The sequence below is a fragment of the Athalia rosae genome, chromosome 4 (genome assembly GCF_917208135.1).
Source record: "Athalia rosae chromosome 4, iyAthRosa1.1, whole genome shotgun sequence".
Classification (NCBI taxonomy): domain Eukaryota; kingdom Metazoa; phylum Arthropoda; class Insecta; order Hymenoptera; family Athaliidae; genus Athalia; species Athalia rosae.
The window spans coordinates 9,703,447-9,720,235 of record NC_064029.1 but is presented as its reverse complement, the minus strand read 5'-3'; the positions used below and the strand labels follow the sequence as shown (position 1 = coordinate 9,720,235).

General features: G+C 40.3%; 1 protein-coding gene across 1 annotated transcript in view; it reads right to left on the bottom strand.

Moving 5' to 3' along the window:
• Positions 1-1,164: 1,164 nt before the first annotated feature.
• Positions 1,165-16,789, bottom strand: part of LOC105684405 (neuropeptide CCHamide-1 receptor) — a 56,145-nt gene continuing 40,520 nt past the window's right edge. The window contains exons 2-8 of the mRNA XM_048654263.1: positions 13,497-15,626; positions 11,615-11,807; positions 11,275-11,408; positions 10,533-10,718; positions 8,795-9,045; positions 4,268-4,518; positions 1,165-2,198 (exon numbers count right to left, since the gene is read on the bottom strand). Coding sequence (XP_048510220.1) covers positions 4,269-4,518; positions 8,795-9,045; positions 10,533-10,718; positions 11,275-11,408; positions 11,615-11,807; positions 13,497-13,751 — 1,269 coding nt within the window. The 5' untranslated portion in view covers positions 13,752-15,626 and the 3' untranslated portion in view covers positions 1,165-2,198; position 4,268. The remainder of the gene's footprint in view (positions 2,199-4,267; positions 4,519-8,794; positions 9,046-10,532; positions 10,719-11,274; positions 11,409-11,614; positions 11,808-13,496; positions 15,627-16,789) is intronic.

The window sequence follows — 16,789 nt, the reverse complement described above, 5'->3', positions numbered from 1 at the left end:
GTTGTTAGTTTTTTTTTTTTTTTTTTTTTGTTTTGTAATATTTTCATACGCAGTTCAGTCGTTAGCTGAACGTATAGCGGAGGTTGAAAAAACCGAGAGACTCGTCAGGAAACTTATCCTTTTTCCTGTCTTCTTTGCAGCATGTACTGTAAATACGTGCGCTGCGTCGAGGTGCAACAGTTATCGCCCTGGGGAAAAAAACTATTCAACGAAAAGCACCTACGGAGGTTATTCACGTGCATTTTCTTTACGTAAATATATATGCGAACAAGAATTTTTTCGAGATTCCGCCGCTGCAGTTAAAAAAAAGTTGAAAATAACGACGTAGCAAAATTAACCCCCTTTCGCGTCGTGTACACTACATTCAAGCTTCAGCCCCGCTCGAACGTAATTTTTTCCTGAAAAGAAAAAAATAAAACTGACAGCGCTCTCCGTCATTCGACCAATCTGTTCGGCTCTTTCTGTAGAATTTCAGATGTTTTTCGATCGGGGGATCGACGTCGACGAGCCGTTGACTTCGGGAAATTCAGAACAATCGCGTTGAAAACGAGCGAAACTGTAATTCAACCGAAAATGGGGATAAAAAAACGTAGTTGCACACTTCGGCTTATTCATGACCCGAAATGGGAGGGAGAGAATGCTTTTATTAAAATACTGGGTCACCGTGTAACACTCAGCGTATAGTTTAATTTGTGACGTGAAATTCTGACCAAACTTAAATTTCCATTAGACAATTTCCGGGATATTAAGAGTTAGCTTTTCGTACATGATGTGTGTGAAAATAAAGTCTAGCGCGAAAATAGCAGCTTGCGATTGGAGCAGGCTTGAAACTTCTGGAAAGTAATTCGGTGAAGAGTGTCTCGAACGTCTGATGGAAATGTATCGACCCGTTCAGCGATACAAATTGGGAAACCTTTGGGGCGAGTAATCGACATTGAAATATTTCCAATGGATTTTCTCTTCCTGCGATTCCAATTTTCCTGGTTTCTCGTTTTCATATCTTCGAATAATCGAAGATCACCGGAATCCGGGTGACGTTAAATCCACTGGTTCTTGAGATTAGTATCGAAGAAAATAGGATAATCGTAAAGAGGATTGTCGAGCAAATAAATATTAGGATCGTTTGATTTAATGATTTTCGGAGAAATTCACAGACAACAGGTATTAGGAAATAACATTTATTCGTGATTGATGCATCTTCCAGGAAAGCACATATGATATACCCCTAAGCATACCGGTAAAACATACATTTTATAGTAGTTTCTTAAAGTGATTTGATTATTTTTTTTCTTAAATTTTCATAAGGTACAAACAATAATATATAATATGAACGTTCTAACATTATTTATATCCACTTATACTAACAATTACAATTATTTCATTAAATTTCGTTACATCGGTAACGTACGATGTTTTTACCATACATGTATGATCGATCACCGTTGTACGTGGACATTTCGTTAATTGACCAAATTCCTAATGAAAATATTGCGATCACATATTCCAAGTTTGAATTTGTCGGTCTTTACCTATGATTTGTTTTCCTGTTTTCATAAAAATTGACACGATATTTAGAACATTGAGATTCTAAAATTATCCGTCAAAAGTACCGTGCCAAATCCGTAGTTTAAACGGATATAAAGTTTTTCATGATTTTCAATTTAATTTGTGTTCCGTTCCACGTTTGTTAAAAAAAATACCCTGTGTTTTTTTTAGTTTATTGGTTTTTCAGTTTCCGTTGTGGATGATCATACCGACCCGCGGCAGTTGTCATCGCAAGGAGTCGCGAACCACCCCATTGGTAGGATATTAAAAACCGTTATAACGATTCAGAAAATTTTATATCATAATCTATATAAAAGCATTTTGTATTTGAGCTTGTTATAGGACCGGCGTAGAATTGCGGTGTCGAGCACCTCTAATGGAAGGTTAATTATACAAGCTTTTTAGGTCTAGGGAAGGACTGCAGCGTTGCCCGACTACTGCACGTTATCCCCAGACCCCTAAAAACCTAATTATTTCACGTTATTCGTGAGCAAAAAATTCGCAATTATACGCTTCGAAATAAACGATGCAGTTGCGACGTATATACCCAGAGAAGTCAAGAGCTTTGACGCTATTTTAAAGCCTCTTGGCTGCTTCCGGTAACCCCTTTCATGGCGAGCCTTCTACGTCCTTTATGTTGGTTCTTCTGGCACCTGAAGCAAAAAATTAAGCTTTAAAATTAAGTCGTGACACTCGGAACATTCAATGGATAGAAAATCGCGCTTAAATTTAAGGGCAAGTGAAAGTTCATCGAACCCTGATTATATTTGTAAACAAAATCAAGAATTTTTTCAAATTCTTTTTTATATGAATTCGAATTCATATCTTTATAATCCTCGCGACTAATTTCAGTAGGGCGAACCGAGCTTCGTTACGAACCGTCCCTAATAAATACCGAACCATTCACATCCCTGCAACGTATATAATTAAAGCATATAAAGATTCGCGACGATTACATTATCCCAACGTTAATTCCTCCTTCGTTATATTTGCACGTAGCAATATACATAGACGATGTGTACCCCGCAATCTGCATGCGGATTTCAGAACGAGGGGGAATTTCCCGTGTTCGAGTATAATACGTTCCATTCGCGAAAGCGCAACGCTGAAACGGATTCGAAATCCAAGTTCGGCAAATCTGGGGAAATTATAAAAGATAGATATACTCGCGCATTTCGCGGTGTCTCGTAAGCTGTATCGGATAATAAACCATTTTAGTAGAGACTATCAAACGGAGGTAATATTAACCCCAAAATCAACCGTGCGTCGTGTCACCCGTCGCTATTAGAGATTCGAAATTAATCAGGATTTAGAAAATCGAGCAAATGAACGATCTATTAGACACGCGTACACATATCTTAACGTAGTACACGAGCGAACGAGCGACGTCGTTGAATTAACAAAGAGGATTATTCCACACTGTATGATTTTAATAGCCAATGAAACGTGTCTCTTTGGCGTAGTTGAAAGTGACAAATGTGATTTGGAGACCCTAATGAGGGGAATTTGAACCGTCTTAGAAATAAATTAGGTAACGCGAGCTCCCTATTATCTCTCCTAGTTGGAAACAAAGTTTCAAATTTATCAATCTACTGTACACAGTCGCTGATTAATACGCGTGTATTAGTCGGATACATTTTCGAGACTCGTTGAATTACAAATTCAAATCCATTCGGAATTTTCATCCGCCGTTTACCCGGCCAATTATTCATCGTTTTTAGCTGTTATTTTATTCCGAGGAGCATATAAGCTAGTCGCAGCGTCGACGCGCACAATTTTATACGTACGTACATGTATATGCATACATTTTAATGCAGGGTCAAAAAACTGGAGATAAAACTGTACAATTTACTTCTATGTAGGTAGACGTATTCTAATTCAGCACGCGATAAACGTAAGATATACACGGATATACCCTAGCCCCCGACCAAATTGGGGCAAACTATAAAAGATCCCTCTGGATTTCTCTCTCGCTCTTCCTCGTCAGTTTTTTCTTTTTTATACCGCGTGTTCCAATAGCCCGCAGTGCTTTCCTTCGTGTTTATTGACCGTATATAGCCGGCCCAGCTTTTGCCCCATTCTCGCAGACTTAGTTTATTCAAGCGTATTTCGTTAGATGCAGTTCGGAATTTTTACCCGCAATATTGGACCGTCTAACCCCGGCCACGTTAGTCCGCGAGTCGATAATTCTATCTACAATGCTAACTAAGGTGAAATACTAGAATTTCTAGCACTAGATAGCGAAACGACCGCGTTACCGAGACTCGAGGGGTCGTTACTATTTCAAGGGCATTTATATATGTATGTATGTATAATTCACAAACAAGTTGCACCACGGCGCATTTAGAGGTAAAACTTTTCCAAGTTTTATGTACTTTACGTATACGTACAGGTATACGTCGAGGTGGCTATACGCGCGTATACGACGTGTCGTCCGTTTGTTCCCTAAGGGGCTATTAACCAAATAGCCATGCGTGCAGCGACTACTCTTCTGACTTGCAAGCTCCTTCGGTCAGCCGAAGGACATTAAAAATCACGCCAACGTTGCCCCGTCAAATATTTCTACGTCAAATCGCACGCTTTGTGAAATAATGTGATCCGACACGTGGATTCTTTTTATTATTTCATTTTGTGCTTTGTTGAGAAAGAAAAAACTGCTCATATTCCGAGTGGTTAAAAATAGACAAAAAAAAAAAAAGCACTTTTCTTTTTCTTGTATCACCTTAAATTCGATGTTCGAGGCCGTTGTTGCAGGTCGTGACCGTGGTTTCTTGTTCCTGTTGATGAGTCCTGTTACGTGTTTCGACCCCGTGAGCCGCCCACGTAGGCAATTGCACGATGCTCTGCTGACCCCTTCTCGATCCGGTATTATGCACGCGTCCACACGTTGGAATGGAAATGCTGTGACCTCGACGTCGAGAACTGCTGATGGAAGATCGTCGCTTTTCCGATACGCAACAGCACAGCAAGTATCTATACACAAAGTTTAAGTACGACAAATTTCATTATCCGCTTGCCACCATAACTGCAGCGATTTCATGAATAACATTAAAATAAAGTGCAGGAAAGAAAAATCCGTTATACCGTGAGACGAGTCAAACTCAGAGTCATCGTTGCAGGTAGTAATACGAATATAAAAAAAGGTAATAACTATTACACGGTTCTTAACTGCACGATTTGTTGTTATTTTATTTTTTTATTTTTTTTCACAGCAAAAGCTTACAATTAGTGCTTCGATATTCCTTGAGGTCGAAAAAAGAGATGTTTAAGAATAAAAAGAAATCTTTCGCCTTTTTCTTAATATAAAAGAAATTCAGAATTCTGGAACGCGGGCAACTGTAATAATAATCATTAGTCCGATCGAGTTGGTGTAGAATGTCCGGTATATTTTGTTACCAGTTCCGATCGTAATCGTGGGCTTGAGTTATAGCGAAGCCACACTCACCACACCGCGGGGTACAAAAGACAAAGTTGTTGTTCCGCTGGGTAAATTGCAGGCTAAATCGTTTTGATCGAAAATTCAAAGGTGTAACTTACCCGGATAAACTGAATGAGGCAATTTTAGCGTTAGAAATTATTTCTACATGCGCAGGGGCGTTCGTAGGCGAAGAGTTATTATCGGAGGAATGGTAGAAACTGGAAACCCTTGGGGTATTCCGACGCAGTTGGCGCATTAACAAGGAAACTGGTGGGCGTTCTGAAACCTGGAGTGGCCAATTCCCGTGAATTTGTCCACGTTATACTTGCGGACAGAAGGTGAGAAGCCAACACACGGTATTAAGTACTCCCGAGTTTTTTTTATATATATATCTATATCCCATGTATGTTTTGTCCTGATTACGAAGTGGGTGTACTTTGAGGTAATTTTTTCTCAGGGTTAGATGAAGATCTCATCCCGGATCTCCGCAAAATACACGATGAGAATGAAAAAATCCTCGCGAAGCCTCAAATACGATTTTGTATTTCCATTCGTTCTGTTCCAGCGAATGAGATGAACTCGGTTTGATTTTTGATCGAAAAGTGGGTTCCAATTGATCCTGCTTTTAGCAAGTACCAATCAGAAGGTCTATTCGCGAGATTCGGAGGTTTATGCTGCAACCCTATTAACCTCAAGAGATCAATCTGCTGGATCTTTCTACCCCAAAGTGATGCGACCCCAATCAAAGTTTGTCTGGGATAACGTCTTCGGCGTCAGCCCACCTCTAATCCTAGGGATTTCTAATTTTTTTTTTTTCTGTCAACGCAAAAAGCTGCAGAGGTGTTTTATGCCCACATGTACACCCACGCGAATCGGGGATATCACACGGGGGTATAGTAGCCCCAACATGCGACGAGGGAGTTCTCGAAGAATCGTTACACTTTTTTTGCCAAAGTTTTTTTATGTTTATCCATTTGTTGTTTTCTTCGTTTGTCTTTTTGTTTCCGCCGCGTATAAAACGCTCAAAGTATAGATACGTGTATATCCCAGAGAGGGTGGGCGACGAGACCGACGTCAGATTTTAATTTTGACAGGTTTTTGAAACGCGCTGAGATTTGCGGCATCGAAATCTAAGAGCACACCGTTCGATAACCATACGAACTGCTGTAATTACAGATTCTTCGTCATTTGTCGCTTATTAAAACGAGAGCCGCTACCTCCGCATCAAATCCCTACTAACGATAAGTCCCTGACAATTATTTGAAAGTTGGAAAGTTCTTCAAGTTCGATGATATATTCCGAATGTTAGAATAATTATGATCTGCATTTATTTAATTGCACGATATAAATCGGATGACGTTGGCATTGTTGAATGAAAACTTCGACGAAATAATACGTACATCGACACGTTCAAATTTCAGCCGGATTGAATCTGCGATTTAATCACCTTCCCACGGCTGACCTATTATTGACTGTGACTACCTAGCTCGCTCCGTTAAAATTCATCGCTAAATGGAAAATCGGCCGGGATGGTTGGAAAAATATGGAAACTACGATCGACCCTTTGATTTTTTCTACATCCGGGCTAGAATTTGGATTATCACCGAAAAAAAAGTCGACTTTTCTTGCTTCCTTTGATTTTTTTGAAGATGCAGATAATATTTCGATTTCGAAGAAAACAAAGTGATGGTATAGTCGATGAAGTAAAAAATGAAGATTATTGAATTTAAAGATGAAAAATAAATCATAACGTCAAAAATAGAATAACAGGAACTGAATATCCTTCGTCGACGATCCATTCCAACGGAGCATTGTAGTTATTCGTAGATATAAAGATATCTTGATCGGTCGGATAATTCGAGTGGAAATAATTTCTGAGACACGCGTGAACTTTATTTTTTTTATTTTTATAAAAAACCCTTCCGGCCATCAATCGCGTTCCGAATGGGGGTGAACCGACGCCTTTGTCGTTCCTCGTCGACATAATTTTCTTGGATTCAGATCGTGGAAGTTTCATATAATCTGAAGAGTGGAGGAAAAGAAAGAAAGGAAAAAAAAATTAAACACAAGGGCCGCGAATCACGTAGCTCCACCTGTTTGTTTATTTATTTTGTTCACTCGCACTCTCAACTGTGCACCATTTGAGAAGATCGTCGTGTAGACGTCCAGATGCTTGTTTACTTGGGACGTTTTACGAATTTGGGACTGTCAACTCTTGCGCTTTTTGATTACACACGTAATAGCCATCCGCCGTATGTATACGAGCATAATAGTTATATGCACCAAATTCCGAGTGGCGAAACGTAGACGTATAGGTTCAATATATTTATGGTATAGGTATGATACGGCATCCGCATACCTATCCCGCCAGAAGGACGCATAGGAAATGAAACCTATTTTCAAATTTATACATACATGCGTAATATGTGTGTGTACTCGGGATATCGGTTGTACGTACATATAATACCTGAGTCGAGGAAGCTATGCATAAATATTGATTCGACGTTATTATTTTTTGTTTTTTTTTAAATCGCCTGTTGCCATAACATAAGTTACGAAACGACTCTTGAATTTACAAGTGTACAGAAATTACGGTGAACAGTTACACGTTACACCGCGTGAAATATTTATTTCTACAATATTTCACATCTTACGACCGCACGCAAAGTTAGTTTTTTCCGTAGCAGAAGATTCGGAAATTCACGGAACCTATTCGGTAATTCAAAAACTCGCTACACTCAAAAAAAGTGTAAATTGTTTCTAAAAGCTGACAGCGTTTTTTTCATCGCTTGATTCGCGAATTGACCGAGGACTACTACAGGAGCAGCGCGGGGGTAAAAAAAAGCTGTACAAGTGGATAATTTGGCATGGAACGCCCGCTGTATGTATCGATAACCCGATGACACGATAGAATCGAATCTACACGCAGGGTTGGTTGGTTGGTCTGGGTTAAAAATGGTACCCTGACCTAACGCTGTTAAACTTCGATATCAATTTGCACCGTCGGAATGGCGCGTTATGTACACGTACGTAGTACATACGTACGTACATAAATTGGAATAATGGACCGAAATAACCGGACGCTCCGCTATCGAATTGAGGAGGAATTTAATTGTGCTCAGAAAAGCTGTTTCGAGACACAACGAATTTCAACGCTGTGCTATAATAGGAGATTACTGTAACGAACTTGTAGGTGATTCTATGCGCTGTAATTGTACTTGTACAAATTTTGTAAGCGCAGGTGTTCAGAACTGGAAGCATAAGGATTCCCTGCCGCGGACAATTTACAAATAAATTTCGGATTATATATTTCCGGAACTATAAAATTATCAAAATTCTACATGCTAACTGCAGGCGTACGCTAATTCGCGGATAAAGCGGATCTGGTCGCTCGGTGTTCGCAGCTGCTGCGTTCCCGGAAAGAAAAGAAAGTATTTCGATGTATCGGAAAATCTCACGCGTTGTTTTATCTCTTGGTTTTTAGTCGTTAGATAAGAGAAAATAGTAAAAGAATAACGGCAAACAATGCGTCGTCTATTCTTAATCACCTAGGCGACGAAAAGAAAGTGGAAAAAGGAGGGAAGAGAAAAAAGGGATCTCTAGCGTTGATTAAGCTAGGTTGACATCCGCCACGGAGTCGCGGTTGAAGGAATAGGGGGATGAAATGAAGTGGGCGGACACCCGTCGCTCATCGTGACGTTGTTATTCCGAAAAGATCCAATTCCGTGATCGGATACCTATACATTATACTTATATTTGCGACGTTGCGTACGAATGTAATCGCGGCAAAAAAAAAACAAAAAAAGCCAAAAGTAAAAATAACGCGCTCACCTGTTGAAGTATTTCCTGAATGTTCCACTGACGCAGTAAAGAGCGATGGGGTTTATGCAGCTGTTCATAAAGCTCAGGCAAAATCCGAGGATCCTAAACGCGTTCCAAAATGCGTTGTAATCGTCCTGCGCGGTGGGATGAATGTAGAACCACAGCATGAATACGTGCTGGGGAAAGAAACACACGGCGAATACGACGACGAACGCCATCACCATTGTCGCTACCTTCTTTCGGGCTTTCACTTGTTTCACCTGAAACATTCATACGATATTTTTCTCGCGCTGCGCTCGGGCGGGATGGAATCTATAAATTCTACAAGTAGAGTCGCTTTCGTTCCAACGGTGAACGGGCGATCTAATAAAGCTACATCGATGACCGATGCAAGCTTTTCTAACGACCAATCGGAAGGCGTCATTGTCGGTTGTACTGTTGACACAATATTCCATTTTTATAGCTCGTAAAATATATCGCGGGAATTCAGGCCGGCCGTGCGATTCGGCGACGGTGTGTTTATATATGTATATACAATTTTCACGGTGCCGAGTTACGATACTTTCGCATATCGCTGACTCGCAACCGATCAGTTTCGGCGAAATTGTTCGAAGATAATCGCCCGTGCCTTTTTTTCGGCCGTTACTTTTTACGGTTTATCAATTTTTTTCTTTACGGCTCCTTTGTCTCTCGTCACAGTCCCCGTTCGGCCTTTCGACGATAACGGTCCCGTATGGTGTTCGACGAATTACCGGACGGTACAGAACGAAAAATAAAGGTCGAAATTATCTTTAACGTCCAGTAGTTGAGCGGGATTTTATTGCGATCGTCCTTAATCTCAACGCTTTGCTATCGAACGGCGAGGGGTGGAAATCATACTCGATGATAAATTAGATAGCTCGTTAAAGATTTGAGTGTTTGAAAATTCAGCGACACGGACAAATTAACATTGAAACCGGATATATTTCCTGCACTTCGTTCTATTTCTGTAACTGATTTAGTGTAATAATTTTATTAGGATCGTATAATGTCAGTTTTACGAGCACATGTCTTTCCACCGATTCCATGGCTTAGCTTGGCGTGGTCTGACTTGGCCTGACTTGGTTCGCTTTATTACATCGATTTATAGATCCACCATATGCCCTTGGAATCACCTTGGTTCAAATATTTCACTCGCATATAGGTCAGAAGATAATAACCGCGAAGGTAAAAAATGAAACACCCCGCACGGGTTCGCCGATCCATTCAGAAAATAAGGATTGCCTAATCGTTGCGGGCGTTCGCGTCGATAACCCTGAAGGAATTTTCAAAGTTCTAAACTGACGTCGATTGAATTAAACTGTCAATTTTTTTTCCCCCTCTTCAACGCGAGCTGAAAATTCGGCAATTCTTTTCCCCTCTTCGCCTCAGATTGGACGATTTCGCGCCTCGTTATCTTCGGTTTACGACGCAACATTGGAGAGCTTTCACATTGCCCTCGCTATTCTCCGCACCGTATGTTAGGACCACATGTGCGATGTTAACGGGGTTGATGAAAGATAAAAGTAAATCCGAATCGCTCCGGAGATTTTTGTCAGTTGCGTTCGGTGTATTTGTACGCCACGAGCAAATACCTAATTTCTCTCTAACCGGAAATCTTACAAGCTTGCCGAGTCATTCCGCGCGTGCAGTCATACAATTGAACTTTTAAGGATGCCGTCACCGTGATACATCTTCTCGTCTCAGAAAGTTAATTATAAATACTTACACTGGCTCTGACTTGCCCTTGTAATTCTCCGGGCATATTTTTCGTACTCTGGACGAGATGTCTCGCCATTAACAGGTAGAAAACTGCGATTACGCCGAGAGGAAGTGCGTAGTAGACGAAAAAACGACAAATCAATACCGTTTTTGGATACTCGACGCCAAATTCTTCGGGAAACGGATAGCAAACCTGAAAGTAGAAGGCATACACACGACGCGATAAATGGCCGCGCCGTAACGTGAATAAATTATGTTCTCGGTTTTCTGATGATTTTCAGGAGGAAAATTGGTTTCCAGAATTACGGATGCGGGAAACAAATCTGTGGGGATTGCGTGGGGGAATCACCGCAGGAATCCTGCGGGGGTGCCTGAAATGAAGATTTCAGAAGTTTTAAAAAGAATTTTTCAGAGTGGCCGGAAAGAACGAAGGAAATTTTCGGTTCGAGCTAATAAAGAAAAGTTTCTTTACAATCAAACCACGAAATCCTGATAAGCTCGAATGAAAAATTTCAAAGAAGAGTTTCAATTCAGAGGAGACAATGAAGTTGAAATGGAATATTGGAAGTTGTAATTAAAATTATAACCGGATTCAATCCGGAGAGTAATCAACTGGCTACGGAACGATATAAAGCAGAAGCAAGTAGAACCAACGAGATATACTATTTTCTAAACTGGAATCAATAGGGAGTTGTAGAAAAATGCAGATTACCTTAGTTTTCCAGGGAAAACCTTTAGTTCGAACTCACCTTAATGGTCACGTCTTTATTCACGCGAATTACTCTGATGAAGGAGAACGAAGCCGGAATCGCACAAATAATGGCAAGTATCCAGATCAAGGTTGCGATCACAATGGTGAAACGCGTCGCCCTACGCCCGCCTCCTGTGAAGACAAATACTTCTGTGATAAGAATTATTGTTTTCTTCCTCGTCGAGCGAAGCACTCCAACTCTCATTGTCATCGATGCGGTAGAGAAGAATACGAGTAGTTAGCTTCGACGAAGCGAGAAAGAATAAAAGAAAGAAACGAACAAAAAAAAAACAAAAAAAAAAAAAAAACAGAAAACCCAGATATTTCGCGAATCTCACCAGTTGCATGGAGTTTTCGCATCGGATCGACAATGGCGAAAAATCTATCGGCAGACAACGCCGTCAGGGTAAATACCGAGACTCCTATGGAAACATCCTTAGCACACTCGGAAACTTTGCATAGGATAAGCCCGAAGGGCCAAGAATCAACGATGTAAACGGCGAAGGTGAAGGGTACGCAGGTCAGAATTACCTGAGGATGAAAAAGTAAGTTTTATTCAAGAGGTGGCCCTAAAATGAAAAAGTCCCAATTCCAAACCTCGATATAAAGCGGACTAATAGTATCAAAATGTTGCTAATCTTATATGAAATATTTCCCAGCATCAAATGTCGCCATTCCGGTGGGGAGCTTTTTCGAAAAATCTCCGTCAGAACGCTCCGAAAAGGCTCAATGAAAGCCTCATTATTTTAGTTTTCAGCGAAGGTTGAAGGAAAAGGAAACAGAGGGAAAAAATCGAATCGTCGAAGGGTCCGTTGTCGGGGTGAGCTTTTTCAGGAAGGGACGGTGTCTTTTTCCGCTTCCTTTTTTTCTTCTTCTCTAGGTCATTCCGTATAAATCCGTTGCGATTTATATCTCTATCCGCGTGACATCCAAAGCAGATGACCGGCGCCACGCACTTTGTCCGGAGTTTGGTGGGTTTATTCGTTCGATAAGAATGAAAGTGGTTACTATATATCTTCCATATGCATATATACCTCATTTGAAATTGGTCGCCGTAACGGAAGCGATATCTGGAATCTCGGGGAAGCGATACGTTGAGCATTGTAATGTACAATTTGAACGAACTTTGAAATTGCGGAGTAGCCAATTACGCGAGCTCTTCTAGCAATCTTTTTGAAATGAAATAATTTTTATGGAAAGTTTCGCCAACTATACTGGCGTAACGACGAAGTGTCTGAAAAGTGTATCGGAAGAAAATTAATGCTTTTCTACACTTTATATTCGTAAAACTGGTAAACTGTACAGTTGGTTTATTATAAGTTATAATTTCATGCAGAACCCGATCCGCACTGTGAGATGAGATCGCATTGAAACTCAACCGGCGAGCTGTCAATATCGAGCACAACTATATTTTGAGACAGAAGAAGATAGAAGATGAAAAAAAAAAATGTTCTCTCCATGATCGAGGCAATTATTTCCGGCTTAATTCAGCTCAACGGAGATCGAGGATCTCCTAATACGTGTCCGAGGATGTTTTGTTTCGCGTATTTTTCCAACATCGTACAAAACTAATGCAGGAGATACCGAACTTGTTACGAAGATTAGGAAAGTTATGATATTGAGAGCTTCTTCTATATAAACAAGTGAATAAAGTGCAAGATTTCTTTTCTTCTTCTTCGCGCCATTTCTGTATCTTTGCGAAAGCTTTATCGCGAGGCACTCAAGTCGACACAGCTTACCGGATTACATCGGTTATTGCTAGATATTTGTTGTTTTTTTTTCTTTAGCAACGCGTTACACGGTGCGAATTTCACACACGTATATTCAAAGACGTTCGTATGAGACGTCTTGGCCAAATTTGGAACCAAGTTAATCGCAGTTGCGACCTTCGCTTGATCGGAAGATCTCCAGTCGCGTATAATTAAATACCTTTCATCGTCAGTGTCGACCGTAAGTCGGGTTGATTTTTAATTTGAAACGTCCATGAATAATCGGGAGATATTTTTACTGCGGAATTACTACATTATTCGCGCTCGTTACTCCCCCCTTCCTGCTCCGTCGATTTGTTACTCGATTAAACGTCCAAACTTTGATAATCCTCTCCCCCTTGGCCCCCCGTCGATCGTCTTAAGAATTGAAGCACGAGGATTCCGGTGTCGAAATGCGGTTGTACGAAAACGCCGGTGCTTTGTGAAAATGTAAAGTTGAACGAATACTCACCAATAGATCGCCGAGCGCCAATGACAGTACGTAGGTATTTGGAACATTGCGCATATTGGCGTGGCGAAGTAACGTCAAAACCAGAACCCCGTTGCCGGCAACTCCTACGACTAAAATTATGAGAAACACGACAGGGACGATGTACGTTTCCGGTCGTGTACTGTAGGGTATGTATTCCTCCTCCGCGCACTCGCTCTCGTTCAAAGAGCAGTTGGAGACTTGGGAGATTAATGGCATTGCCGTTGTGAACGCCATGACTGCTGCAACGCTGCCGCTATCGCTGTCGCTGATCCTCTACTGCAGGATTTAATTTCTCATCCAAATGTTAAAAAAAGTTTATCCTGCACAGATAACTGCGCTGCGCAGTTCACCTTGTATATACATACATATATATGTGTATATATAAATACAAGTATATAGGTGGTTAGGTAGTACACACACATCAATGAAAACCCACGTTAATATTGCACATCTCTTATTTCCGATCAATCCGTACTACTTCGTCAAATTAACTATCATCACAGTCGTCGCTGTTTGCGCCAATTATAGACTCTTTACCAAGAATCTATTTCACGTCATTTGTAGAAGGGTAATTAATTTTCACATAAACTTTCCTCCCTTCTACGCTTCGGATGTTTTACGAGGAGATGAAAATCGAATAAAGTTTCGGCGGTGCCGATCTATAGAATACGAATAACGAAAGGTGAAAAACTGAAATAAAAAATCGACTAAAATGCGCGATTACTCCGTCCCACCGCGGTTTTATTACCGATCGTTAGGAGTTGTACGTCCACATTTTTTAATTATATATTTTCCACTCTAGTGGCGAATACTTTCTTCTTTGTTTTTGTTCTGGTTTTTTTTTTGTTTTTATATTTGCTGAGAGGAGGAAATTGTTTCACTTCACTTCCGTACTTCTTATAGTCGCTGGCATTGTGTTTGGATTAAAAGTTACGATCTCAGAGAGCGGACTGCGGTACAGTGTCACTCGAATCTACCGCGTCGAGGAGGTACTCAATAGGTAGAATTTTCTATCGAACGTCGGGGATGAAAATTCCAATGAAAAATACCCCCTTCGCCTCTGTACCGCTCAATTACCGGAGAGAAGAACGAAAAAAAACTTTCATGCAACGTTTGCACATGTACAGGAATTGTCTGGTTCGCCACAATATTTCCGTCAACGATTCGATAATTCTGAAATTTGACTTGTTGGCGTTCAATCTGCGTGTTTTAAGATTTTACGAATTTGTTGCAGAGGTTTCAGCTGAGAAATTTATTTCAACGTCGCGCGCAGTCGTTTTTTTTTCTTGCTTTTTTCTAGCGATCAGACATCTGGATAAAAGTGTTTAATTGCCTCGAAATGGCGATTATCGATTGGCCTTTTATCGTGAAAGTTTTTCACTCGTCTACCCCGAAGTCTCTCAAGTTATATAGCTGGATATCTTTAGTAAGGTATTTGAATTTCTTCCAACGGTCACCGAAATGGCACCGGAAAATAAACTCATTGCCACGAACATATTACGATTTGATTCCTTGCAGAGCTTTTCTTTTTTTTTTCTTCTCAATTCTATTGCATTGCTTATAATTACCTAGAGACTAGAGCTCTTCCAACTTTGTTTAACTTTTTTTCTTGACCAGGAATTTTTATCTTCCGAGTTAGATTGGATTTTATTTTTCCCCCATTTTATACCCTGTCCACTGATTAGATGAGTTTAATGTTTACTTTGTAATTAAATACAGTTTCTTGGAACTTTATATTTTAACTAATCAGGATGATAAACTGTATATCGTTCGTAGTATAAACTTGTGCGCTGCAAGGTGGATAGCAGTTATTTATTTTTTTCCGTTGAAATTTTCTTCTCTTTTCTTCGAATTTGAACTATGTACACATCCAAGATTCGACGAAATTACTTCGCAATTTTTATTGCAGTCTCCACTCGACTTCGCAACCTTCTTTTTTTTGCTTTTCCTTTTCCCTTCTCCCGATTTCTGATGTTTGCACGACCATATCTCACGCCCTCGGGGTTTTAATGAATTCAGGGAATGGTCGTTCGTTACTTTATTCTCGTGTACAGCGTTCTTCAGCTAGCTTCTTCACTCGCTGTCCACGTTTTCTCGGTAACGCAGCAACTGGAACAAACAATGTTATTAATCAGTCTTGATTAGTTTTACCTAATTACGTATTCAGTTAAGAATTTTTACGCTCGGTAAAGAGGTTCGGTGTAGCTCCCGGGGGTGGCCGACGTAGCGGTTGGATGGGTCGGGCGAAAAAAAATTAGCCAAACTTCGCGCGGACGACGAGGTGAAAATTTTTTTTTTTCTGGCGATTAAAAAAAATTATGAGACAACAACGGAAAACTGTCGAAATTTCATCAAAGTCCTCCACTGAAATCACATCTCGGTCGATCCGCGTTTCTAATTGTCCATTTTTTTCGAGTGAAACGTTATTACTTGGATCGACCCCCATTGGAAATTGCTGCGTAAAAAAATTTGGAAAATCGGATTGTTCGTATCGTTTGAAAAAAAAAAGAACGGAAAAAAAAAGTGACAGCTGGAGAGATTTTCATCGGATATATGAGGCAGAAAGTAATCATTGCGGGAAATACAAATTTGTTATTTACAGAGCGAGTGAGGGTCGAAAGGTACTTGGAAAGGGATTATTTGAATCACTGTGAAGTGGGTGACCTAACGCAAAGTTCAAATAGCCTATTCGAGTGGGTCATACGTTTCGAATTGGATGGCCAAACACTCGAGCTTAGCCCAGGGCCCGAAATGTCATCGAATATGTGGGTATATAAATATACCGATCAAATTCGAACACGTCTTTCAATATTACATGAATCATTCCTAGAATAAATAAAACTTTTCACTTCGGACGTTTCGGATATGAATTTCGCATACCGTACGTATATTTGACTTCAATAAGAAACGTGGTGTCTCAGACCGCATACTGTGTCGATCTCACATTCATTATTTCGTCGAAACAAAAAAAGAAAGAACCCGATGATTCGGTGAAAAAAATATCGAAGCTTCGAGTAGGTTGTAAGTATGTACGTATAGATGTAACGGAAGTTATGAAGCCGAAAAAAAATTTGTCTCTTGTTATTTGAAGAGCCAAAAAAATTGTATTTCGAACAGATTTCTAATTTCCGACTTATTGCGTAACGTCTATAGGTATGTATAGAGGTACGGTAAAACGGGAGTGAACGAAAGCTTGTTCAACTTCCATTGAAAAAAATACACTTCTCAGGAAGATGGACGGTGACCTTGGCGCCGAGTGGCACTACCCCTGC